Source organism: Dryobates pubescens, chromosome 9, assembly GCF_014839835.1.
Source record: "Dryobates pubescens isolate bDryPub1 chromosome 9, bDryPub1.pri, whole genome shotgun sequence".
Lineage (NCBI taxonomy): Eukaryota > Metazoa > Chordata > Aves > Piciformes > Picidae > Dryobates > Dryobates pubescens.
In genome coordinates this window covers 26,311,036-26,337,520 of record NC_071620.1, presented here as the reverse complement: position 1 = coordinate 26,337,520, position 26,485 = coordinate 26,311,036, and the positions used below count along the sequence as shown (strand labels likewise).

At 37.7% G+C, this 26,485-nt stretch overlaps 1 protein-coding gene across 5 annotated transcripts in view; it reads left to right on the top strand.

Annotated features, from left to right (window-relative positions):
* The window catches only part of CDH18 (cadherin 18), a 153,816-nt gene extending 145,449 nt beyond the window's left edge, over positions 1-8,367 (top strand). For 4 of the 5 annotated variants that reach the window (XM_054164472.1, XM_054164469.1, XM_054164471.1 and 1 more), the window contains exons 12-13: positions 5,358-5,609; positions 7,397-8,367. In XM_054164472.1, coding sequence (XP_054020447.1) covers positions 5,358-5,609; positions 7,397-7,899 — 755 coding nt within the window. In that variant the 3' untranslated portion in view covers positions 7,900-8,367. The remainder of the gene's footprint in view (positions 1-5,357; positions 5,610-7,396) is intronic. The other variant, XM_054164470.1, reaches the window with a different exon arrangement.
* The last annotated feature ends 18,118 nt before the right edge of the window (positions 8,368-26,485 follow it).

Genomic DNA, 26,485 nt, shown 5'->3' with positions numbered 1-26,485 from the left:
TCAGTATGACTTGTATATTCTCTTACTTTAATAAATGGAGACTGCTGACTTCTGAAAGTAGGCAAAGTTTACCTTACTTTCAAGGAAGAACAGCTCCCTAGAGAATGCTTAGCATTTGTGCTCCTCTCCTTTTCTTTCATCAGGACAAATAAATCACATAAAAATATCTGCAATTCTGTTTTTCCCCTCTGCCACTTTTTTCTAAGATCTGGCCTTTTGAAAACTTCCCAGTGACAGAGAATATTCTTGAGGTAGGCCAATGTTTTTATTTTCCCTTAGTGTTATGCCACAAGATACTGTTATGCCCATAGAAGCAGAGACCTGCTTTCCTCTAAAATCGAGAGCACAATAAGTTCAATGGCATCTGTATGGAATGAAATTTGCTATTTGTTCATCCAGCCATGGCCATGATGCATATTACCATTTTCCTGCATCATGGACCAAAAATGTGTATTGAAATGATCAGTTTTACTTGTCATTGCTGTTATTTAGGAAGAGAGAAAGCTGCAGAGAGTAATTCATCCCATCCCAGCATGAATTCCCTTGAAGATGTTTCTCCTTATGTTTCTTCCCTGATATGTGCAAAATTCTTATCTCTGACCACACTGCCCAAGACATCTGTGGCAAACCAGTGAACTGTTTTTAGGGTTTTCAGGTTGCAAATAAGTATGCCAGATACCAGACCGTGTCTTAGCTGCTCTAGAACATCTGAAGCATCATTAAAAAGGATCAGGATGAAACTCCCCCTTTGCAACCCGACATGATCAGGAAATAGCTACATGGTTCCTGCTTTCATTTACATCTGTCATAGGCTGAGTTGAATCTGCTACTATTCATACCATGCTGCTTTCACGCCAGCTTCAAAATCAAAGTGCTGGTTGGAGCAAAGTATTACGGGGCTGGAAGTTCACATATTGTAACATAAGAGGCTTCATGTTCTGGTTGCTGCTTTCAGTTTCTGGGTTTGGGATGTGGATTTCTTCTGCTGGCCTGGATGAAGGTCAGGTGGTGGGTGGGTAGTGGATAGGTCATTGGCTCCTGCTTCTGCATTTTACTGCTCTTTACTGCAAATAGTCTAAGGTAATTGTGCATTGTATTACCTCATTTGTAGTAAAACTCTTCATCTCAACCTGGGTTTTTTTTTTCATGTGTTAGTTTCCCTCACTCTTGTGTTGGGGGAGAGATGGTGTGAGAGTGGGCTGTGTTAACCCAGGACACTGCATGTTTGGTGTCCTAATGTGTGACTCCAAAAGCAGGGTGTCTTAACTAAGACACTCAGTTTTAGCATGAGGCAAAAGGGTTGAGATAACATGAAGTAAGATAACAAGAGGATTCAGTTAAGGCTAGAGACTTCTTAAAGAGAGTTTTATATAGTTAGGTTTTTTTATTTTGTTTGTTTGTTTGTTTTCCAGTGGGGTGTTTGCTATGTTGGTTCATTTGCTTTCCAGAGGTGGAAGGGGGCAATATGCTGGGGTCCTGTGTGTGCTCACTGTGATGCTGAGCATCACCTTAGGGGAGAGGCTTAGAGCTGCACTGTTGCTGTGCTGGTTACTGGTCTGCCAGGTGTTGTTCAGAGCAATACAGGACTTTCCCAAGAATACCACAGAGAAATTTGCCCCAATGCTGGATAATTATGAGTGGCAGGGTGTATGAGAAAGCATGGTCAAGCGCCCAGGACAGTGGTCACCTCCGGTGGTTTGGAATTTCACCCCTGACCTAGTGCAAAATCCTGACAGGCTGGTGAAATATTTGGAAAATGTCTATTGTCAGCATGGAGATTCCTGAGAGAGAAATCACTGCAATGTGTTGGGCCCTGGCCCATGCCTATAAAGCCCTTCTCATCACTGTTCAGAGTGCTCAGGAGCAATAGAAGGTCTCTGGGCCTACAGAGAGACCAACAGGCATCACAGCTGTATCAGAGAACCAGCCTGTACCAATATCAACTGCTGTGGAAAAAGAAACATACAACAAAATCAGCTTGTCTGGTAAAGGATGAAGATGAATCAAGAACAAGAAAAAAACAGAGGTGGTCACTCAGTCTTCATCTCTGGCTTTGGGAGATGGCCAAGGATAAATGGTGGATGAAATTAGTAGCAATCCCCAGTAATGAGAGGAAAATCTCTCTTCCTCTGTACAGGCATGTGATGCAGCTTTGAAAGAACTGTCCCAGAAGATGAAGCAAATCCAAGAGAACCTGTTGTATTCCCCATCTGGATGGTCCTATGTTTCAGCCATGAGGAACAGGCACTTTCCTGTTCAAGGGAGAGAATCTGGGAGGCACACACCACAAAATATCCAATGGTTTTACTTACCTGACCATGGGGAAGACATGAGGAAGTGGGTTGGAAAACCCACAGCAGTCCTAGGTGCACAAGAACATGAATTACAAGGAAATTCTCCCTGGAAGAATGCTTCCCCATTTTCCAGTGGAAAATCATCCAAAAAGAGCAGACAGGCAGATACTGCTTCCAATCCTCCTGAAGGGACTCCCAAAACGTCTTCACAAGACATGAGTAATTCCAGTCAGAATTAGAAGTGCCCTGCCTCCAACCAGATGGAGGAGAGGGACATCTGGGTTTATTGGACTGTGTGGATCCAATGGCTTGGCAAGCTGAACCCCTGAGATTATAAAGCTTTAGTAGATACAGGTGCACAGTGCACTCTGATGCCATCAAATTACAAGGGGTGGAACCCATCTGTACTTCTGGTGTGACGGGGGGGATCCCAGCAGCTGAATGTGTTGGAAGCTGAGCACTGGAATGCAAGCCACGGTTTACTATCACTTGGAAGGGTGGAAGGAGTCACTGGAAACACAGCTGCAACATTTGGGCTGATCATGGACTGATCCAGTCTGTACTGGAATAGGGTGGAGCTCTACAGCGTCTGCAGTGAAAAATCTGTGTACTCCAAGGAGATCTCATTTTAAGTGAGAATGGACAGTGAATGATGTATGAAGTCTGTTGTTTGATGTTAATTGCTGCTGAGCACAATGCAGAAGGGTGGATAATGTCATGGATTGAGTTGAATCTGCTGCTGATATTCAATACCATGCTGCTGTCATGCCAGCTTCAAAATTCAAGTGCTGGCTGGAGAAAAGTATTAAGGGGCTTGAAATGCAGATGGCAGCATGAGAGGCTTCCTGTTGTGGATGCTTCTTTCAGTTTCCAGGGGGTGTGTTTTTTTCCGCTCATCTGGCTGCAGGGCAGAGGGTGGTATGGGGTAGGTCTCTGGCTTCTGCTGTTGCTTCTGCGTTTTGCTGCACTTTTCTGCAAGTAGGCTAAGGTAATTGTGCATTGTACTATCTCATTTCTAGTATAACTCTTTATCTGAACTCAGGGCGGGGGGGGTTGTGTTACTTTCACTTCTTGTTGGGAGAGAGGGGATGTTGAGAGCAGGCTATGCATCACAGGAAAGCATCAAAGTGAAATGTTTGCTCTGATTATGCAGTGTTGCGAGTTGTTATTGCCTTTCTGTGAAGTATCCTGTAAAGAAGACAAGTTGGAACTTGAAGTAAACATCTGAGAAACTGCCAAGCTAACATTATAGGTGGTGACTCTGCATCATGCGATGGGTTGAATCTCCTGCTATTCATACCACGCTGATGTCATGCCAGCTTCAAAATGAGAGTGCTGGCTAGAGCAAAGTATTACAGGGCTTGAAGTTCACGTTGTAACATGAGAGGCCTTATTCGGGTTGCTGCTTTTGGGTTCTGGGTTTTTGGGTGTTGTCTCTTTTCTGTGGGAGTGGCAGTGGGATGGGTGGAAGATGGTAGATTTGCTGGGTTTCTGCTTTATGATGCTGCTTTCTGCATTTTGCTCTGCTTTTTCTGCAAATAGGCTAATCTAAGGTAATTGTGCATTGTATTATTATGAGGTGAATCTGCTACTGATTTGTCAGCTTACGAATAGATCAGTAGAATTTCACTTTGTATTTGACGGTGATTTCCCTTTTTGAAACACTGAATATTTTATGTGTGCCCTCCAGCAATATTAAGGAAGTTAGGACTGCTAGTCTATCATAAAAAAAATGAAAGGGTGGAAATAAATATTGTATTTTAACAAGCAAATAAAAGTTTTTTATGCAATATTATGTATCAGAAAGGTAAACCAGCTGATTACTTGTAATCTGCGTGCTACAAGAGTATTTTTTGGTTTAGTAGTACTTTAAAATGGATTACTGAGACTGTTGGTGTAGTCATTTAATTAACAGTAGAAGATAGTACATGTATTAAGAGAAAAAAATGGTCCAAATTTGTAAAATAAGACTTGAGAATTTTCCATATATCTTAGAATTAGACTAGCAGAGCCTATTAAGACATTAATAGGTGGACATAGTCTGTAATTATAATCTTAAAACCACTGCTTAGTCTGCAATCTGAATTTCGGTGTTATCAAGCTTGACTTCTTCAATCAATTCAATTACAACACAGAACACTTTTCCCTCTAATCTAATTCCATCATTATGTGGAAATAATTGACTTCTTAACAAAAAAATAATGAAAAGGTCAACATTAATGAGAATGCCACAGTATATTTTTACAAGATTCACTAGCCCATCTTAAGCAATATGGAGACAGGCTAGAGCTTAAAAGAGTTTTTCATAAAAGGAAATTAATATTTTTGCATGGTATGTCTTGTAGGTAATAGAGGAGTCATTTCCATGATGCTTTATCTAAAGAAAACATTGATATACTTTATAGTGTTTAATTACATCTCTGTTATGGTGCTTAGGCAGGTTACTGAAATCACACCTTCATTTTGTGTGTGCATAGTAAGAAACTTTGTAAGGTAAAGAATATGTTTTATCATAGGCATTTTATTACCATTATGGAGAAAATGTTTCCAGAACATGATGGTCTTACTTGGTGTCAGATATTTTCAGGTGAAAGGTTTATCTGTTCATCTTATTCTGGTTTCAGTACTTTTACTGAAGATATTTTGACATTCTTCTGAGAATCAAGTGGATTTTATGTTGTGGGTGAATTCCACAACAGATACTGTCATAATTCAAAGTATTCATATTTACAAGTGTCTGTATACTAGTGACAGCATAGTATGGGACTAAAACACTTGCAAACCGAGGCCAAAATGTTTGTCAAAGTTTATTCGGACCCTACAAAAAGTACATGATCTTAAATAATCTTATTGATGTAATGTTAATTACTTTCCCCTGACTCCGGTTTTTTCCTCCCATTGACCACAAAGGCTTCCTGACAAATTTTGATTCTAGATTGTGCATTTTCACAGATTAGGCTGTTCTTGTTTTAATATGTCCCAGGTTTCTACACAACTGGGAACAGTCAGTAACAGTTTTCTTTTCTTCTTCATTACAATGACATTCTGGTTTTCATATTCTAGATAATACAGCCAGCATCCTGACAAGACGAAAGAAATACAGTCGAACCACGCAAGACATGTATTACCTCCCAGTTTTGATTTCTGATGGTGGAGTGCCCTCTCTCAGCAGCAGCAGTACTCTCACGATTAAGGTTTGCGCCTGTGAGAGAGATGGACGAGTGAGAACTTGCCATGCTGAAGCTTTCCTCTCCTCAGCTGGCTTGAGCACAGGAGCTTTAATTGCAATACTGCTCTGTGTTGTCATTCTTCTTGGTAAGCCATTTTCAATAGTAAGTAATACAATCCTCCAACTGGCTCTTTGAGTGTGATGGCAAAATGTTTTATTTATGGCATGTTTTTGAACCAGGGGCTGTCTAGTAGTAGGAAGTGATTAGAAACAATTACCTGTGATTAGAGGGGAAAGGTTTAGCTAAAATTAATAGGGGGGAAAATGGCTTTAAAGCACATTCATGAATATCTGGAATCCAATAGAAATTATTTTTCTGAGTTTATCAAGTAATTAACACTGCAGATTTCTTTTCCCTTTTTTTTTTTTTTTCTCCCATTTGGAAAGATTTCAAGAAGACACTGACTTTAATTCCATGTGTAGAACAGTGTGGAGAATGATAGAAAATAGGTGAGGAAAGCATTTTGAAATGGCATTACACTGCAAGAAGGGCCATTAGCACTGTGTAAAAGCCATTACTTAATTACCACTGTGGGATAAACTGATAGCAATGCACAACATAATCCACAGGGGCAAGACACATAGGAAGTATAAGATGACTCCATTAGCTAAATGCTGTTGCAAGTATATTCCCAAATAATGGGAATTGAAATGTGACTCACATAGGAGATTTTGAGAACTTTTTTCAAAGGCTCTGTGTTTTCTAATGACTATTTTCCTCAGGGCTTACTTCAGAGCTTTGTTGTCAGAAAGCTGTTATAAAATGTCTAGTAATTCATTTAGTTTATAATCTTACATTTCATCACACAAGAGTTAATATTTATGAAATCATAGAATGCACTGGATTAGATGGGACCTCTGGAGGATGCCTAGTCCAACTTCCCTTGCAGTAAATAGGAACTTCCCCAACTAGATCAGGTTGCTCAGAGCCCCATCAAATCTGACATGGAATGTCTTCAGGGATGGAGCCTCCACCACCTCACTGGGCAACTTGTTCCACCATCCTCACAGTATGGACCCTCTTCCAAATGTCTAATCTAAATCTACCCTTCTCTAGTTTAAAAACATTGCCACTTGTCCTAGTGCTACAGCCTTTGTAAATAATCCACCCCAGCTTTCTTGCAGGCTCCTTTCAGTTCATGGAAGGCCTGCTATCAAGTCTGCTGGAGCCTTCTCTTCTCCAGGCTGAACAATGCCAACTATCTCAGCCTGTCTTCATAGCAGAGGTGCTCCAGCCCTCTGATCAGGAGGAAAGATAAACCTTTTAAATTTTATTTAAATATGTATGGTTTCAATGAAGCACTGGAAGCCCCCCATGATACTTCTAAAAATGCCAGACCTATTTACTCATTTCTCATTTAACAGAAATAATGTTATTCCCTCTTACATCCTAATTATCTAACTAGTGGATTTGATTATTGGTTCAAGAAATCCTAGCAGTCCCCACATACAAAATGTTTAGTGGAAGAGTACCCTTTAATGACCCTTTGGAAGACCAGGCTGTACTGGAAGTTTGTTGTTTCAGTACAGCATTACTAATTTCCCCCTTAATTATGTGGTCTCAGTCTTTGGCATATAGCTGTGTCAAAATGCAGCTGTATGGATTTCATGGGTGCTTTCCAGGCATACAGTAATCTTTCTTCAGGTAACACACTACACAATTAAGGCATTGCTTACTTAGAAATCTAAGTATGCTCTTTTCTAGATTGGACAGGTTTGGTGACCTTTTGCTACAGACTCCTGTCTAACATAGTGATCCCAAATATCAATATTAGCTTGAGATGTAACATCTGTATATGTGAATTATTATCTGCTCTTTGATTAGTGCATATCTGTGTACTTCAGATGCAAACTTCAAATTTCATATCTGCAGTTTTCTCTTTAGCAATTGTGGTCCTTTTCGTCACCCTAAGACGCAACAAGAAGGAGCCCTTGATTATTTCAGAAGAAGATGTCCGGGAAAATGTTGTGACATATGATGATGAGGGTGGTGGAGAGGAAGACACAGAAGCATTTGACATCACAGCACTGCGGAATCCATCAGCTGCTGAGGAGCTAAAATACCGGAGGGATGTTCGTCCTGAAGTGAAGCCTATGCCCAGGCATCTTACCTCCACAAGCCTTGACAGCATAGATGTTCAGGAATTCATTAAACAAAGACTGGCAGAGGCTGATCTGGATCCCAGTGTACCCCCTTATGACTCCTTACAGACATATGCCTATGAGGGTCATAGATCAGAAGCTGGATCGATCAGCTCTCTGGATTCAGCCACAACACACTCTGATCAGGATTATAATTACCTTGAGGACTGGGGACCCGAGTTCAAGAAACTAGCTGAACTCTATGGGGAAATTGAATCAGAAAGAACAACTTAGTTGTAATTCCCAGAACAGAGAGGTTCCTAAACAACTGGAGATATAATGAAACACAAGTAACAAAAAATGACTACAGTACTTGGAACTGAGCAAGTTGTACACAGTTACTGTAAAACAAGTGCCCTTTTCATGTTTGAAACTGGGTTCTCCGATTGGAAGAAAGAAAAATTTTGAAAAATACTGAAAGAAAATGAAAAAAAGAAAAGAAGCTATTGTCCCTTGTGTATGTTTTTTAATTGCTCAATAAAGTCTGTGGTACCGTATCTGTAACAATATCTAAAGTACAGGCAAGTAATGACATTTTTATTGCAATATGTTTTAATATCTCCAAACTGCAGTAAATTTATGGTCACGCCTGTTTAGGAAGATAGTTAACAGGGGAGCAAATCTCTTGCAGGTGGTTGTGATGTTGCATTTCTAGCTGTGCTCTAGGCCTTGTGATCCCAACATGAGGTAGTCAATGGGGTTTACTGTGTGAGAAGCGCTAACGGTCTGTTTCCTTTGCAGAAGGGATAAGCCACACTTTTAAATAAATGGTCACTTGATGAGTTAATCTTACTGAATTATCAGGTTGCATTAAGGTGATGTCATTTCAATATGTCTTTCATAATCCTTTCATCCATAACCAGCTAACAAAGGGAGGGCATCATTAACTGATAGCTCAAACATGGCTCTAGCCCATAACCCCAGACTTCCTATGTTACTGCTTGTGAGAAGAACTGTTGTTTCCAGTGCTGTGCTTTTCGTTTTGACTTTTCATGGGAACATCATTCATTTACACGAAATGAATCCACAGTACTTCTTATGCAGTGAAGCAGATAAAGCACAGGCTCTTTCAATAAACCCAACAATGGCAGCACCATTAAATGATGCAGTTGTTTGGTTCACTGTGCTTCACTTATGTCAATAGATGAAGACTTTCAGGTATTTTGCTGGTCTGAGACCAGGAGCTACAATACTCTTCTTAATCATGCCTCCCTATTTCAGTGTGCAATGAAAAGCAAAATAGAGCTGCTCACAAAATATTGGGATAGCAAAAATTGAAACAAGAGTAAGATGATGCTTTTTTTCTTTTTAGTTTGATCTACTGATATTTAATTTCTTCTAGAGTAATTTTCTAAGCAGAGAAAGCTTTTTATCTTCCTATTTCAAGCATTGTGGAACAGGAACACTTTAAATAAGTGGAGGAAGGCAAAATAAAACATCATTATTGTAGTTTCTATGGATCAAATAGATTTCTGATGTTAGTAACTACTTAATATTGCAGAACTATCACACATTTCTGATTAAATTTGCAGGCTGCTTAACACCTAATCCATCAGATTCTTATATTTTCTATTGTTTTGTTTGAAACTCTAACCTTCTGTTTGTCTTTCTTGCAATAATAATGTGAGGGTACCAGGAGCTCATAATGTCCTATGACAAATTGTGAACTGTAAGGCTCACCATCTATTACCACCTTCTACTTCTAAGAAAACTGTACCTCCACTCTGGAAAGTGGAATTTGTGCAGTATGCATTTGACAGTGAAACTGTCCAAAGCAGTAACCATGTGCTGGTTTTTAAATTTGTTTTATTTTTTACTTTCTGGGATGGTATGGCAAATGGTACAGATCTGTGCACTCCACCTGATTCCTCTCTATGCATTTTAGGTGCCACTTACCTTCAGAAGGTCTGTATAGCTGACCTACTGTGGGCCATACAGGTGAGCCAGATTCTTAAGCCTTTCCTTTAATGTGTGGTTTGGTAGGTTCTACTTAAGACCAAAACTTCTGATCAGTTCTACTTTGAGGATTCAAATTTTTGTTCATGAGCTCATTCCTGAGATGTTGCTCACTGCTTTTGGTTTAAACAGCTTTCTGGAAAAATTAACAAGTAGTTTTGTAAGAAACTTTTCAAACTTGAAAAAGTATTAGTTGCACTGTAGTCCCAGCATTGTTCTTGACTATACCATTTTGTTTGCAACTTGAAAATTGTGTGTTTCCCTTTCTGTCAGCATCTGAATCCACAAGGCAATTTGGAAGGGAAAAACCTACAAAGCCTAAAATGTTCTGTTGATGAAAGTAGTTTGAAAATCTGTGTTCAGGTGTTTTTTTTTTTTCTTAATTTAATTTTTACCAAATATAGAATCTTCTAGAAATGAATTTAAGGAGACATTCTCATTGTAGAGCAAAGTTAAACAGACACTTCAATGCAGTAAAAGTTATACTCAAGTTGAAAGTTGTTTATGTATTGTCTTTTTTGGGAATAGAGTTAAGATGTATTTCAGATTTGTCCCATATGTAGTGCAGGATTTTATGACAAAAAAATTTCTTTTGATTTAGATCTCACTTGCATTTATATATTGTATGAGTGCTAAGAAGAAAGTCTTTCAGCATTAGTAGTACCATGGACCGTAGTAGTTTGTCCCACATCTGCATGAAAACTGCATTCATTGTTGTACTATAGTTTTGAGAGCCAGGTATTAGTTATATTTATGTCTGATGTCTGTTCCTTCTGGCACTACACCAAAGTGCGAAAAATCAATTGTGGTTTGTGTTTTAAGCAGTGTTGCCATCATTGCTTTCGTTTTATTTGCATCATAGAACATTCAGGCTTAAAGCCAGCAGAAGTACAGTGAGATGAACAAATAATTACTCTTACACTCATATCGTGATTAAGTTAATGAGAAGCGGAGGTTAAGTGTCAGACTAATAAGAATCCCCTTTATACCATTTCTGGTGCCCTCTTTGCTGCTGTACAGCTTGTGCATCACACCCACATTTCAGGAATTATACATCCTTTAAAACTCTGCAGGGTTATTGAGATGCTGTTTCAGTGATGCTGCGGTGTGTCTTGTTTGGTATGTCAAATCCACGGTGATTGCCAAATGTGCTTTTAAATCATGACAAGTTTGCATGCTTGCTATACACATCACAGTGCTGTGTTGTTTGCATGACCAATAGCAGAATATTAAATCTCAGGGTCACAGATAGAGGCCTCATGGTGCAGGAAGAACAGATTTACACATTTTTTTTCTCCCGATCCCACAAATTTTCATTTGGTCCTTTGTGTCCTAGAAAAAAATTCAAACTATATTTCAGAATTTCTCTGTGTGTTAACATTGAATAAAATGGAAGAAAATTAGTACTATATGCCACAGAGGGCAGAGTCATTTTGTAGCATTTCTGATTTTTGAGAAGTGCACATTCAGTGAACTTATTATGGGAAACTGTTTTCTGGTTTGTGGTTAAGTCTGATTGTGCAGACTTTCCTTAAAGCTTTCATGTCCCTTTTATGTACTCGTGGTCACAAAATTTTCCTATCAGCCTAAATAGTAATCCTGCTGCTGCTTAAGAACAAAAAGCTGAAAACTGCCAGTTTTACTTAAACTGGAAGATACTGAGTGAAGATTAATGGCATTTACGAAGGGGTGTTAAGAGCTTTCCAATTAATTATTTTTTTTTCTGCAACAACTGTTGAACTAATAATACTAAATTAATTAGTCACATTCCTTTAAACAAACCCTCTTTCTTCTAATGGCAAGGGTGAGGCGTTCAGAATGCTGTAATCTTGATACATCCTCTGAGAAAATCTTGTATTTTAAAATGTGAAAATATATTATCAAACTAAAGCCAGTCAAAAATGTGATTTAATACACTTTAAAGACAAGAGTTCAAATTCAACTAGATTCATGCATTGAAAATATGTTTGTTTATCAGTGTTACCATCTATTACATATACATAGAAGACTGTAAAAGTTGAAAGTAATTTCACTCTATTATGCACTTTATTTTTTGCATTCTTCTTAGAAAACCAAACTAACTGTTAACATTTTGGGAGTTGAATTCTAACTGATGCAATTGTTGAAGCTGTGAATACTGCAAGAAAATGTGCAAATACCCTCACAGGTATTTAAAAGGAATAACAAAAATTCTGTGGTATAAGGCCTGGTAAAATCATCTTTTAGAAAAAACCTAAGTATTGCACCAGTCTGGAACTAACCAGACTGGTAGACAGAGGAAATATTAACCAAACTGGTAACAGAAGAAATATTCTAAATGCAGAGAAGAATATGAAATTATGCTGCCTAGAGTTACTTTGCGGATTATAAAGTGCTAAGACCTTTTACTTGCAGTATATAGAAATGGCACAGTGCATTCTAAAGAACATTGGGAGCGTGTTGCAAGTATTGGGCCATCCTTATTTTTCCAAAGTGTCCAAAAAAAAAAATAAAATCTATTTTTTTTTAACAAAAGAGTATGTAAAGTATACCTCCTTATGCAAGTGTTACTGATAGAAATTGTTACATTTTCTTTTAATAAACAAAAGGGACAAAATCTTTCATTCGTATTTTTCAAATAAAATATGCTCTTTGATATGGTGGTGGGCTAGTGTATTCCTCATCACAAGCAGAATGGGTTGTTTTGTCTTCACTTCTCTATTTTATATTCACCAAAATCCCCATCTACACCACTCTTAAAGAATTAGATGTTATACAGCAGTATCAATGAGGTCAATACACAAAGTCATATGGTAACTTTAACCAGGTTTCAATGCCTGGTGTCACTATTTCAAAGGCTATCTTACATAATTATTTCTACAGACTGGCTGGGGAGAGAGAGACACAAAGAGATGCACTGCAACAGACTGCAGTATTACTGCTAAATGGTTCATTGCTTTTACCTGTGGCAACTATTCCACTCCAATCAACACAGTCCTGAAACTGAAATACAGAGTTACAGGATGAATAGATTATCCAGATAAGTGAGTTAGGGAATTGCACATCTGTGAATCCAGATTGATGATAACAGCAGGGGTTATTGTCCTATGCTGACAGAGAATAGAAGAGAAGAGAAAAAACAAGCAAGGACATTCACAACGACCATACTCACACACACACAAGGCAAGTGCACAGGAGTCAATCAGTCTTTCTCAAAGGAATTAACTGGCTTTACCAACAAGTTATATCTTTAAAAATATTGGTAACGTGGCTCACAAGAAACTTGCTGCTTGCAAAATCTTCTTTCTCATACCAACATAAAATTTAACAATAAAGCTAAGGTTCTTAGGAAATACGAAATGAAAATAAAATTGTGTTAATAATACCCTACTTGCTCTACTTTATTGCCCACAGGTCAGTTTTGATTGCATACTACATTACTGTGCAATTCCCACACATTCCTCAGCACAGGCTCAGAAAAGATTATGATTATGGTAAGATGTGGGAACCCAAAAAAGGGAATGATAATGGAATGTTTAGATGGCCTTCATGTCTGTGAGGTCCTGGAGGTGATAGGAGATATTGTACACCCTGAACCATGTTGGAAAAGGATGAGAGTGAAAAATAACAAATTGTTGCATCTTTGAAATGGATGGGAAGACAACTGGGGTGAAGAACACCTGGTAAAATGAAGACAAAACAGTGGACTTAGTGGGGATAGGCTGTGGGAAAATGGAAGTGTAACATTCACATACATCTCAATAGACACCGACTCCTCAGGTCTGGGCCGCTTTGCCCACCCTGAGACCAGTGGTCACTTCCTCACAACTGGTCTATTGGTTGTGTTTCTGCTCTCTGTGTTGAGACCAGCAGGTCTGGGATCAACATATTGCTCAATGCACTCAGGAAAACCCACAGCAAGAAAGTATGTGCAAGACAGTTATTGCCAGCTGAAAAGTTCAGTGGAGATACTAAGTGGTTTTGTGGGTTTTGTTTTCATCCTCTTTGGAGGTGTCTAAACTTTTTAAAGAATGTTTATAGAGATTTCAGATTGTCTTTCGTATTGAGGATTTGTTGAATTGTTACTTTTTTTCCTTAGCAAAACTTACTATCCACTTATATTATTCTTAAACTGAATTTTAGGTTACTTAAAGTCCATGCTAATCCTATATGTGGACAACATATTGTTTATAGTATAGAGAAAAACTTTGCTTGTCAGTTTAGTAGACTTCTCCTGTGGGCTTCATGATTCCATGTAGCTTTTCTGTGTGATAACTCCTCTCAAATCCAACCCACCACAGCCTTTAATTAATCGAGAAGTTCCTGAAGATGCAGCAAACTCTTCCCACACTACCTGCCTCTAAATTTGGGTTGTTCTGGGAATGCATGCAGTAGAGTATATTATAGCTCATGAGCAGTCAGCACCTACAGAAATATCTTTCTAGTAAACCAACCTTTAAAGGGAAAAAGGATATTGACTGGGATTTGGACTTTTAAAGGATCATAGGGCACACAGAGCTTGAAAGGTGCTAGAATCTTCACCAAGCCTGGAAAAAAAAAATCAGTTCATGAGACCTTCATAGTGGACCTTGTCATTATGGGTGTTTATTGTCCAAATAGCAGATGAGGTCACTGGAAAGCCCAGTAAAGGTGAGTAGACAATTCAGATATCTAAAGTGCCACATCTCCTGCTAGAGTCACAGGTAGGAATGATTCAGTCATTTGCCAGACTTACAATATGAACACAATTCTGAGTTATGCTGCAGTTCCAACACACAGCTTTACCTGTCACATTAGCTGGGCTGCTAATTTTAATATGAAAAATTGCAGTTAGAGCATTTTGGGCCCTCAAAATCTTCTTCAAAGTTAGGTGTTTATGTTATTTTAGCCTTGCTTCATTTTAGCCAAAATAGGGTCATCTTATCTTCTGCTCTTTGTCAGGCCAGCTTTACAAATCGACATTTAACACAAGCACCTGCTGAGTGTAAATGATCCCAAAGTGTACCAAATCAACTTGCCTTGTAGTCCAATGGAAAGCATAATGAAAGAGGGGATAAAATCAAATAACTTCTGAGAGTAATAGAATAAATAATTTTATATTTCTAGCTATTTGAAGTGGAAGGCTTATAGGCCCCCTTTAAGTATTGAAAGGCTGCAGTATAGTCTTGTCCAAACTGAACAACCCCTATTCTCTCTTCCTTTCTTCATAAGAGAGGTCTTGCATCCTACATCCTACTGATTACTGTTGTTGGCCATCTCTGGACCCACTTAAGCATGTATTTCTAGTGCTGAGAATTCCATAGCTGGACATAATACCTCAGGTGAGGTCTCACCAGAGCATGGGGCAGAATTATCTCCCTTGACCTGCTGGCCATGCTTCTTGTGATACAACCCAGGATACAGTTGGCATCCAGGGCTGTGAGCACATATTGATGGCTCACACACATCTTTTCTTCCACCTCTACCCCCAAGTCCTTCTCTCCTGGGCACCTTTCTATTACATCACCTCCCAGCTAGTACTGATAGGGAGGGTTGCCCTGACCCAGGTGCAGGACCTTACACCTGGCCTTGTTGAACACGATGAGTTTCAAGTTTGTCTAGGTCTTTCTGGATGGCATCCCATCCCTCAGGCATGTCAAAAGCACCACTCAGTTTGAGGTCATTTTCAAGTTTTAAGATGGTGCTCTAGGTCTTATTGTCTGTATCATTAATGAAGGTATTAAACAGCGCTGCTCCCAGTATAAAACTCCTGAGGGACACCCCTTGTCAGCGATCTCTGTCTGGACATCCTGTCTTTAACCACTACCCTCTGACATGACCATCCAACCAATTCCTTATTCATCAAAGAGTCCACCCATCCATTCCATTTCTCTCTAATTTAGAGATAAGAATATTATGGAGAACCGTGTCAAAGGCTTTACAGAATTTCAGACAGATAACATCCATAGATCTTCCCTTGTGTACTGATGTAGTCACTCCATCCTACAGGGCCACTAGGTTGGTCAGACAGGAGATGCCCTTAGTAAAGCCATGCTAGCTGTCTCAAATCACGTCCCTGTCCTCCACATGCCTTAACACAGATTCTAGGATGATTTGTTTCATGATCTTCTCAGGAACAGAGGTGAGGCTGACAGGTTGGCAGTTCCCTTTCTACTCTTTTAAAAAATGCATTCAATGCTTCCCATTTTCCATTCACTAAGGACTTAAATTCATAGAATCATGGAATCCACCAGGTTGGAAAAGACCTCAGAGATCATCAAATCCAACCTATTACCTAATACCTAGCACCTCCTGACAATTAAACTGTGGCTCCAAGTGCCATGTCCAATCCTTTTTTGAACACCTCCAGGGACAGTGACTCCACCACCTCCCTGGGCAGCACATTCCAATGGCCAATCACTCTCTCTGTGAAGAACTTTCTCCTCACCTCGAGCCTAAACTTCACCTGGTGCAGCTTGAGACTGTGTCCTCTTGTTCTGTCACTGGTTGCTTTTAAGAAACTAGGGTAAAAGTGCTGGAAAATGTTGAAAGCTGCCTGTTCTATTCTTAAAGTATTCTTAAAAAGTGTCTATAAACTGCCACAAACAGCAAAATCAAGTGGGCACAGCAGTTCATAGGATATGTGAGGCTATGAAAAGTGAGAGCTGTGTAGAAGGCTAATCTACTAGACTTTCTTGAAGGTGTCATCACTTGAAAAAGAAGATCTGACTGATTTAGTACAATTGTATTTCAAACAGGCTTTGAACAAGGTCTTTCATCAAACTTAGAATGCACTGGCATGATCTTAGAAACTGATTTAAGAACAGGAAATGGATGATACTTCATAAAGCTTCTCAGTGTAAAGAGTTGGAATTGTTTCATAGAGTCAAAGATAATCACAAAAGTAAACTGTGAAAACTTGCAAAGCAGTCAGCTGAAGTTGTAGGTTAGACTGAAATAAATGCAAAGTAATGAGCAGAGTCAAAACCAAACCAAAATGCACCTATATCATGAGCTCAGGATAAATTATTACTCAGGGAGGATATTTAGAGTTACTGTTTCTATCTAATGTTTGCTATGCAGTCATCAAATCCAATATACATAAATATGGCATTAGGATTTATTATGCAATAATACAAAAAGAATTAGAAAGAATAATTATGCTGCTTGGAAAATTCAGAGCAATCCCACATTTCAGCTTCTCAGTAAAACAGTCTGGTCCCATAGAAAAACTAAACAAAGCACACAAAAATCAAGAACAAAGTACTAACATACATAATAGCACCTGTCTCAGGAGATTTTAGACTTTAACACTCTTTGATATGGAAAAGAAATGACTGATAAGGATAATATTTTAAAACATTATAAAAATAAGTTATAAAATGCACAAAATAAACAGCAAATTACTATTAGTCTTTTTCACAACAGATGAAGTAGAAGCTAAAAAATGAATTTTTATTTCACAGGTTTAGAATAAAGAGATCAGATATTTTTTTCAAATTGTATGCAACTGAGTGGTAAAAATTGTGCTGTGGATACACAAATGATAGAGCCTCTTTTGCATACCAGATAGGACTTCAGAAGGTAGACAGGTGAATTTTGGTGTTAGGTATAGTGTTGCTGCCCTGCACCATCCTCCTGGGGTTATTTAAAAAAAAAAAAGTTTTAGAATAGAATAGAATAGAATAGAATAGAATAGAATAGAATAGACCAGACCAGGTTGGAAGAGACCTTCAAGATCATCATGTCCAACCCATTATCCAACACCATCTAATCAACTAAACCATGCAACGAAGGACCCCATCAAGTCTCCTCCTAAAAACCTTCAATGATGGTGACTCCACCACCTCCCCAGGCAGCACATTCCAACTGCCAATCACTCTCTCTATGAAGAATTTCTTCCTAACATCCAGTCTAAACCTCCCCTTGTGCAGTTTGAGACTGTGTCCTCTTGGTCTGGTGCTGGTTGCCTGGGAGAAGAGACTCAAAGAAATTTTGCCTAGGGTTAGTGGAAAAAAGGAAGAGGCTTCTGCAAAAGGGAGAATATACTGAAAATGAGAGCAAATGACTATAGGGTTAAAATTAGTTCCAGTGTTTCATTCCTAATGGTGTGGATGGAATATGAAGAAGCCATCACATAATTTTCAATTCTGTAATACCTCCATCCCCTCCTGTGTCCTTCAGATTTGCCTCTCTCACACTTACAGATGTAGTTCATAAATCTTTTTATCTGTAGATAATGCTAGTCAAGAAAATGAACCCACAAGTACATTTATGTCCAATGAACTATGAAACTGAAGTCACAGAACTGCTGGCTGCTACTCAGCCTGTACTGTCCACAGCCATCTATTATCCCATTCACAATACTTTGAAGTGAGTCATTACTTAATTAAATTACCAAGAGCTGAGATTACAGAGCAACTACATGAAATATTCAGTGAATTTGTTTCAAAGAGAAATCAAAATGTGAACCATTACATTTCTCAGCTATTAATTGCACCACCTCTGACATTCACAGAGTCCTTTCATATTATGCTTGAGATTGTAACTGACAAAATATCTGGTGGGAAACTAACTTAACTGTTTTCTTTATTCAGTATCAGAGTAGCTCTAAGAAAACTGTGACATTAAAAATTCCAACTACATACGTTAAAACTTAAGAAATTCAAAGTAAACCTAGCAAACTGTTTAAATACATCTGTTGTTGAAAGTGGTAATTGAAAAGGTGTTATAAATGTAACAACAAAAAAAAAAGGAAATTAATATTTTAAGCATATGGATTTATAAATGTTGCATTGCTCATGCAATAAGCAAATAAATCATTCATGTTATGGATGAGAAAAGATACACATCACAAAAAATACCATTTACTTCCTGCCTGCAAATTAGTGAGTAGTTTTATTAGAATAGTTCTTCCTTTTTTCCAGTAGCTAAACTTTTTAAAGGAACTGTGTTCAGTTCTGGGCCCCTCAGTTTAGGAAAGATACTGACTTGCTGGAATGCGTCCAGAGAAAAACAACAAAGCTGGTGAGGGGTTTGGAGCACAAGCCCTATGAGGAGAGGCTGGAGGCTGGAGAAGAGGAGGCTCAGGGGAGACCTTATTGCTTTCTACAATTACCTGAAGGAAGGTTGTAGCCAGGTGGGGTTTGGTCTCTTCTCCCAGGCAACCTGTGACAGAATAAGAGGACACAGTCTCAAGCTGCACCAGGGGAGGTTTTGGCTGGATGTTAGGAAGAAGTTCTTCCCAGGAAGAGTGATCTGCCATTGGACTGAGCTGCCCAGGGAGGTGGTGGAGTCACCATCACTGGAAGTGCATAAAGAGTCTGGATGAAGCACTTAGTGCTGTGGTTTAGTTGATTAGATGGTGTTGGATGATAGGTTGGACTCGATGATCTAGAAGGTCTTTTCCAACCTGGTTAAATCTATTCTATTCTAGTCTAGATTATGGATGGTCTTGTCAAGTTGGCATTGGTAATTCTGTTAGTTCTCCTGAAAAAAATACTGATAATTGTGCATGTTCTCTTCATATTACTTAGGCATTTGACTCAGTTCTTTGTGCATGAGTAGTTCTTTGTGCATTTACATACTCATTCTTTGTGCAAGAACAGTCTCTGTGTCAATAGGTATCTAATCCTGTTCAGTAGCAAGACATTGGGATAACTACACATGTACAATTGAGAAAAATGAAATAGTTTCCTACTTAATTCTTCAAGTACCATACTGACATAACACTCAAAATGTAAATGTGTTAAGGGTGCACCTACTCTTTAAATAACATCAAGTTAAAAAGTTAAAAACAAACTTGTGGTTTTAGAGTGTAAATTGGTTTGTGTGAATTTAATTGCTCTATTTTGCTACCTTGTTTAACTTTTCAAAAGACCGCTGTAAATAAAACAAGTTTAAAGATGAAAGTATGTTAGAAAGAATCACTTTGATGATACAGCTAGCCCTGCATTTAAAAAATAATAATAATTTAAAATAACCTGCTAGAGAAATTCAAAACTTGATTGATTCCTTAGACAGCTTTCCTCATAAAAGTCATATTTCAGATTCTGGAAAATATAACCACTTTCATAAAATCACTGATTAAAAAAGTGTGCAAAATTCAGCTGATAATTAATTCTACATATTTGCAGCGCTCAGTTTGAGAAAAAAAGTGCATGTCCTGCTATACTCAGATGAGATTTTCTGAACTGATTATCTATCAGACAGACATGCAGAACACTCTCAAAGTTACAGTTGCCTAAATCATGTTTCTGTACTGAAACAGCACTTCATTTTCTTTTCTTTGTTGTTTTTTTTTTCCCCACTAGTGTGCTTATTTTTGCATACTTTGTCAGTTAGAATAGAATAGCACAATGGTTTTGCTCATTGTGGTACTTTTAGGTTATGCTTTTAAAGTTTGGTTACAGATTTTGAGCAGAAAAGTATAACAATATAAATAAATCACTATTGGGTGTAAAAAGGAAAACTAAAGATAATTCTAAAGCAATTTCATTGGAGAAACATCTGCTACAAGATTGGATGTACCAAAGCAATCTTTCTACTTCTGGGGGCTTCTCTTCTCTGCTCACTTAGCTCAGGAGAGATTAACCTGCTTTTTCTGACGTTGGCTGCATTGTGTTGGTTAAGTCTAACCACTACTTGCTCTCTGTTCCTTTCTCCCTTTTGACTGGGGGTGGGGGGGCAGAGGGACAGTTTCCCTGGTCTTCTTGACCAGGAGGGATTTTGTATTCTTTGTTAATTGTCAATATCTGTATAATATTGTAAATACCATATATGTTGTACATATTTATTGCATTCCATTGTAGATTGTAATTTTGTTTGTAAATACAGCTTCCATTTGCTTCCAATTGAGCTGGTCTGGCAAAGTTAATGTTGGGGGGTGGGGGGAGGGGAGGAATTTCAACCCACCATGCTCATCATGCCAACAGAGTTGAAACTGTTTCTGTGCACTTGTTGGCCTCTGGTGTTTTTGAAAGTTGCAGAAAGCTTTAAATTCCTTTAGTTGGCTTGATTAGACAGTGCCCCTTTGCCTGGCATGGATTTCAGGATTTAGTATTTATTAGAGGGCCACCAAGGCATTTTTTTGCATGTGTTATTGACAATTACTCAACTTCTTCAATGACTAAATAGTAAAACCCATCAGAATGAATGCCAATCTCTTTTAAAATGTTTCAATGTTTCTTTTTCCTTTGTATGATTACATAGTTCTCCTGTATATACTAATACTTTAAGATATTTTACATGCTTTATTTGCTAGTTCTAGAATTTATTTATTTATTTGTTTGTTTGTTTTTAATACACAAATGCAGCCAGGAATACTGGCTTTGACTGACATGGCAGTAGGTCCTGGGTCCATGATCACAGAAGCCACCACCCTCCAGCTACCAAAATCTTGCAATATAAACCAAATAAACTGATTCCTCTCCTTTACTTTTGATGAATAAGCTATCAACAATAATCTCTGTGATTATTTATTTTTTTTACTACTTTATAAGCTGCTATCTCTAAATGTAGCAAAGCAATAGTATTTTCTTATTTTTATGAGAATTCATTTAAAATTTGTGATACGTACCAAATATTTGGGTTTAGTTTGGGTATCGTTAATTCTGAAGTAATTAGCATTTATAGCTATTCTTATTCTGTTCTCCTATCATAAAGAAATTCAGTTCAAAACAATTTTTTTTTTGTATTGGGAGAAATGTAATAATAAAATTTTTTTGGGCACATAGTTTAAATTATGAAGTAAAATTGATATTCTTGAAAAATACTTATTTTTGTCATGTAGTATGTGTTAAATGACATGAGGCAGGGAGGAAAATTAAGTACTTTATCAAGAAAGATTACATTTGTTTATAATTCCTCTGGTGAAACAGCATTCATCATTTCACCCCATCCTCCCCCCATCTTTTCATCCTGAACACTAAACCCATTATTTGCTTGCCTGAATCTCCTGAACTTTGACTTTTGGTTTACTTAGGCAATGTAAAAAGAATTAATATAGAGCACACACCCAGGTGAGATCTTTTTGCCTATACAGTCCTGGCTTCTCTGCCTCTCATTTGTCCTAATAAGATAGCAAATATCATTAATAAGCCTCATCAGGTCACATCAGTTAAGGCACTATCCTTGTCATAGGCTGAGTTTTCTCTTTAGAGAAACCATTTCAATGTTAGCTCTCTTTGGGACATTATCTATCTGTATACTTCTCCCCACCCCTGCACTTCTCCTCTCTAAACCATCACTTTCTTATTTAGCACTGCAAACTGTTTCCCAAGATAGGGCTGCTGTGACATACCTCTGCAGGGTTCACATTAGATCAAACTTAAAATCTGTGTCAGAGCTGGAAACTGAGCAGTTGTAGTCACTTATAATGCCTTTGTTTCAAGAGATTTGGTCTAATTTCTAATAAATACATTATTCTGCAACATGGAAACCATGCAATAAGTTTCCTGTATTATGCTAAGTGTATTTATTCAAACATCATTGGCTTAAGTTTTGCTGCCTGTTTTGCTTCCTGCTTTGCTTCATGATAGGAAAGACCTTGCAGGTTGTTACCTAAAGCTACAAATATCACTAAATTTTTGTGGACATATATGCATACAGGATGTGTTGGCATGTCAATCTTCTCACTTTCAAGAACTGCTTGTGAATAAAAATGCTGCAATTTTATACACAATGCAGCATACTTCTGAAATGTTCCCTTTACAAATTCTGTCTCCAGTGTACTTGCTTACTGATAAGCCCTGGCTGCTGGATGTTTTGTAGCTTACCAGCTATCTGTCATCTTGTATTTCACAAAACTGTTTTCCAAAACCCAGACACATATTGTCATATGAAGTTCTATTGCCAAACTCATTTGGATTACAACATCCCTAACACAGCTCGAAGTTTTTAGGCAGTAACTTAAGATTTTTGGGAATGTTTCCCATCCTTATTTTGTCTACAATATTTTGACTGCTTTGAACTAAAGTCATGGCCTTCAATACTATTTTTTTTTAAATCAGAAATTCCATACATTTTCAGATTTTACAGGAAAAAATAAGGAATGCATGACTTGGCAACATCTGCTTTCTATCTAAGAGCAAGAAAAAAATATTTAGAAAGTTCAAACTTAATTTATTTCAGATCTGCAGTATTATAAATCCAAGGCACACTATTTTTTTTTCATTAAGTCTTTTTAATATTCTCTTCTCTTGGAAATAAATCTCATTTCTGAGATTCTGCATTAGACTATGGGAAAGATTTCTGAGTGTATATAGGCAAAAGAGACAAGTATATGGCGCTTTGACTGTCACTATTCATTTTCCTGCCACTGCTTACTGTTTATTATGCATACACTACCTAAGATGTGTCAGACCATGTTTCCTGAAATTGTAAGTAAAAGTTGCAACAAACTCAAGGGAATGAAAACATTGAATAAGTAAAAGGTTACTATTTATAATAGATGAGACTTCTGAAGTGATATTGATTCAGAAAAGGCTTACTTGACAAGAAATGTCACTGTGTTGTTAACTGGTATTAATCACCGGATAGTGGTGGCCTTTAAAAAAAAAAAAAAGTTCATTTGATATTTTTATTATTACTGAAGTTCAGAGCAAAATACATCACACCCAAGTTAAGCATTTGCAGAAACTTTCCAAACACTGACAATTCCTTTATAATGTTAATTTGTATGAAAACCAATGGGTCAGTCTTTATTTCTTTGCACAGTTTCATCCAGTTTTTAATTTTGAGGAGAGAATTTGAAGTATTGCTAGGGGAACACAAACCCAAATGTATTGAAATTGAACCCTCTCCCTGTAACTCTGGACTCTCATGGAAAAGTGCTAAACATTCAAGTAAAATTGAGACTGGATATTAAGTTAATATAATCTCTGCTGTTTCTCCACTGAGTGAATTTGTAACAATGTTGTCATGGAAAGAAGATCCTGGACATTGCACTTTCCCTTTGTCATGAACCCTCTGAGAAACCTTCATTCTTTCATTTGGTTCCTCCAAGAGCTGTAGCTCTTATAGACCAGTAGGACCTCAATACAGCCCAAGATCTTGTCTTGATTTGTCTTAAATTGTTTATTGCACTAGCTATTAAACAGTCAGATGGCTGAAGTCTACCAGAAGAATCAAATGGTGGTTGTACTAAATTGCAGAGGTTGTTTACTACTACTCTGCATTTTCTCACACCTTTATTACTAAATAGTTTGATCTGATGCTTAACTGAGCTAATGTTTATCAATACACTATAAGGGACTCCCTCCCTGTATCATTTATATCAAAGGTCCACCAAACTATTATAAGAAAGCCAATTTTCAAGTATAGAATGGGATGCCTTATGGACAAACATCAACATAAAGTTCACAGATTGATTGGGTTGGAAGGGACCCTCAGGTGTCATCTTGTCGAACACCCCTGCAGTGAGCAGGGACACTTCCAAATACAGCACTTCCTCAATACTCTGAAAATTAGTGACAGGCATGGATGAGTCTTTATCTTTTGGTAAGTATGCATCTTTCCCTTTCAAAATCATCAGCAAGATATCTTATAAGAACATTTCTGTTAATTTATACAGACGATTTTTCCCCTTGGAGAAATTAATGCAACTTCCATCTACATGTTTCTGTCAGTAGCCTTGTGGAATCCTGCAATTAGTGTAAAAGCCTATCTGTGCACCTGTATATCCAATTAGTTTTCCCAAAGCAGGTAAAGCTGATCTGCTGAACAGATGACAACATAGTTCACCTATATTCAACATCCCTAAGTAGTACATGTGATTTCCTGGTCAGTACTAAAGGTAGTATGAAAAATACTTTGAACATTCTAGAAGTAAAACAATAAAAATAAGAATACATATAAACAGAGAAGCAGGGAATGAGGATGCACTTGGAATGATATGATAGTATATAATAAATTATTCAGAAGAAACAAGAAATTGGGTTAAAGCATAGGCAGACAACAATGACAGCAGCAACAGGAAGAAAAGGGGATGGGTAAAACAAAAATTATTACCACTGTATCTACATACTGACCTTCTCTGGCTTAGGTAAATGCTTCTATGGACATTCTCACCTTTTGTATGAGGCCACAGTATGACTGTAGTACATCAAGAGACATTTCTCTGTCGCTGCTCAAAACAGTCCTTCAATAATTAAATAGCCATGACCTGAAGTTCATGAAAGCATTTAGAGCATTAGAAGTAGCTCCAGTAATGATAGGGTAAATGTCTGTGGTTGAGTGGAGACATCAGAGAAACAGGTTAAATGCAGTTCTGCTTCAGAACTGGTTCTTCAGCTAATGCCAATAGAAATGTAGAGTTTGCTACTAGAAGTTTTGTGCAAAATTTTAGCATGTATGTAATACTCTTGATAGTGTTTGGTTATCACTGAACTAAACAGCATTGCTATTTTATCACCAGGCCATACTGCAGTAGTTGCTGGATGAAAGTCCCCAAAACAGCTCCTGTGCCCCATTGTTAAATGTAGGGATTCACTAATAAAAAATCAGAAGAAAAACAGATTTGGAATTGAAATGCAAGATGATCATTGCAGAAGACTTTTTCCTCTTGCACAACTTTAAAGCATGGGTGAGTTTCATACCACCCATCTTTAAACACTTGAAGATTAGAGGTTATTGTGCACACATACTCCTGAAAGGCAGAGATGCTCCTCCATGGAGTGATTTCAAATACAAGGCAAATGTATATGCCCCAAATGATTTACTAGATGATTCTCTTGTTTATACATAGGTCCTAAATAGACTAGCCACCAGGCATGTTAATTGGTTGGGATGATATGCTTCCCTGATTCCTTAATTTATGCAAGTAGGGTGAACTACTTTTTCAAATCAAGCATAAAACCTGTTAATACAAAGGGAACAGGTTCAATGCACCCGTGAATGAATACAGGAAAAAAAATCAGAGCATCTCCTTAATATTGCTTGTGATTTTAACTGAAGTATAAATAATTTTGTATTGTTATTCATGTGTTATCTTTGATTAATTGGTATTGATGGGTAATAGACAAATAAATCCAGGCATTCTTAAACAGATATCATGAAGATACATGACCCTCAAGCCAACCCTTATGACCCAGTTGCACCTAACTGAAGTTTCCTGAACTTTATGTTTTGTATACCTTATTTTATGTACTGAATTCTTTTTGACTCAAGGAGAACTATACTCTGTGCTGTGTAGTAGTGTTGGTTTTCTTGTTTTCACCTGTGCAGCTAGAGGTGGCTGAGTAATTATAGTTCAGTTTCTGTCTGCAACTCTGCAGGAATCATGGTCATGCAAAAAGGAGCAAGGTAAGTCTGTGAATAGCAGCCAAGTAGAATTCTGGTTTGTAGATTTTCAGAACTATATGTAAGACTGTCTTGGGAAATATGATATCTCAGATGAGAAATAAGCAAAAACATAGCACTTATATTTTACTATAACTGGATGGAGAGGGAGATACAGGGCTTTGCCACACCACTTGGAGGCATATAAATGAAGAAATCTTTCCTCTGTCATCTAGAACTATTTTATTCAGTACAGCTAGTTCACCTCCAGCAGCAGATAAGTTACAGTTGGGAACATAAGCTAAAGCAAATAACATTCATTTAAGCCCCTTTATTGCTGCCATTAACTATTCCTACAATCAGAATTCAAATTATTTTCTTTTTTTTTTTTTTTTTTTTCTCTCAATGCTGATCTGCATAGTCAGAAGGAAAAGCTGTCAAGGGGATAAGAGAGGAACAAGTAAACTCTGAAAAATAGCTTGGTGAAATATTCTCTTTTTTAATATGAAATATTATTCTGTCTATTTTTAAAAATTATAGTACCTTATTTTATCTGTCCCCTTGATCTTGAAATTCTACCCTTCATTCAGCAGATTTCTTAGTCTGCACAGAAAATGTCATGCAGGTG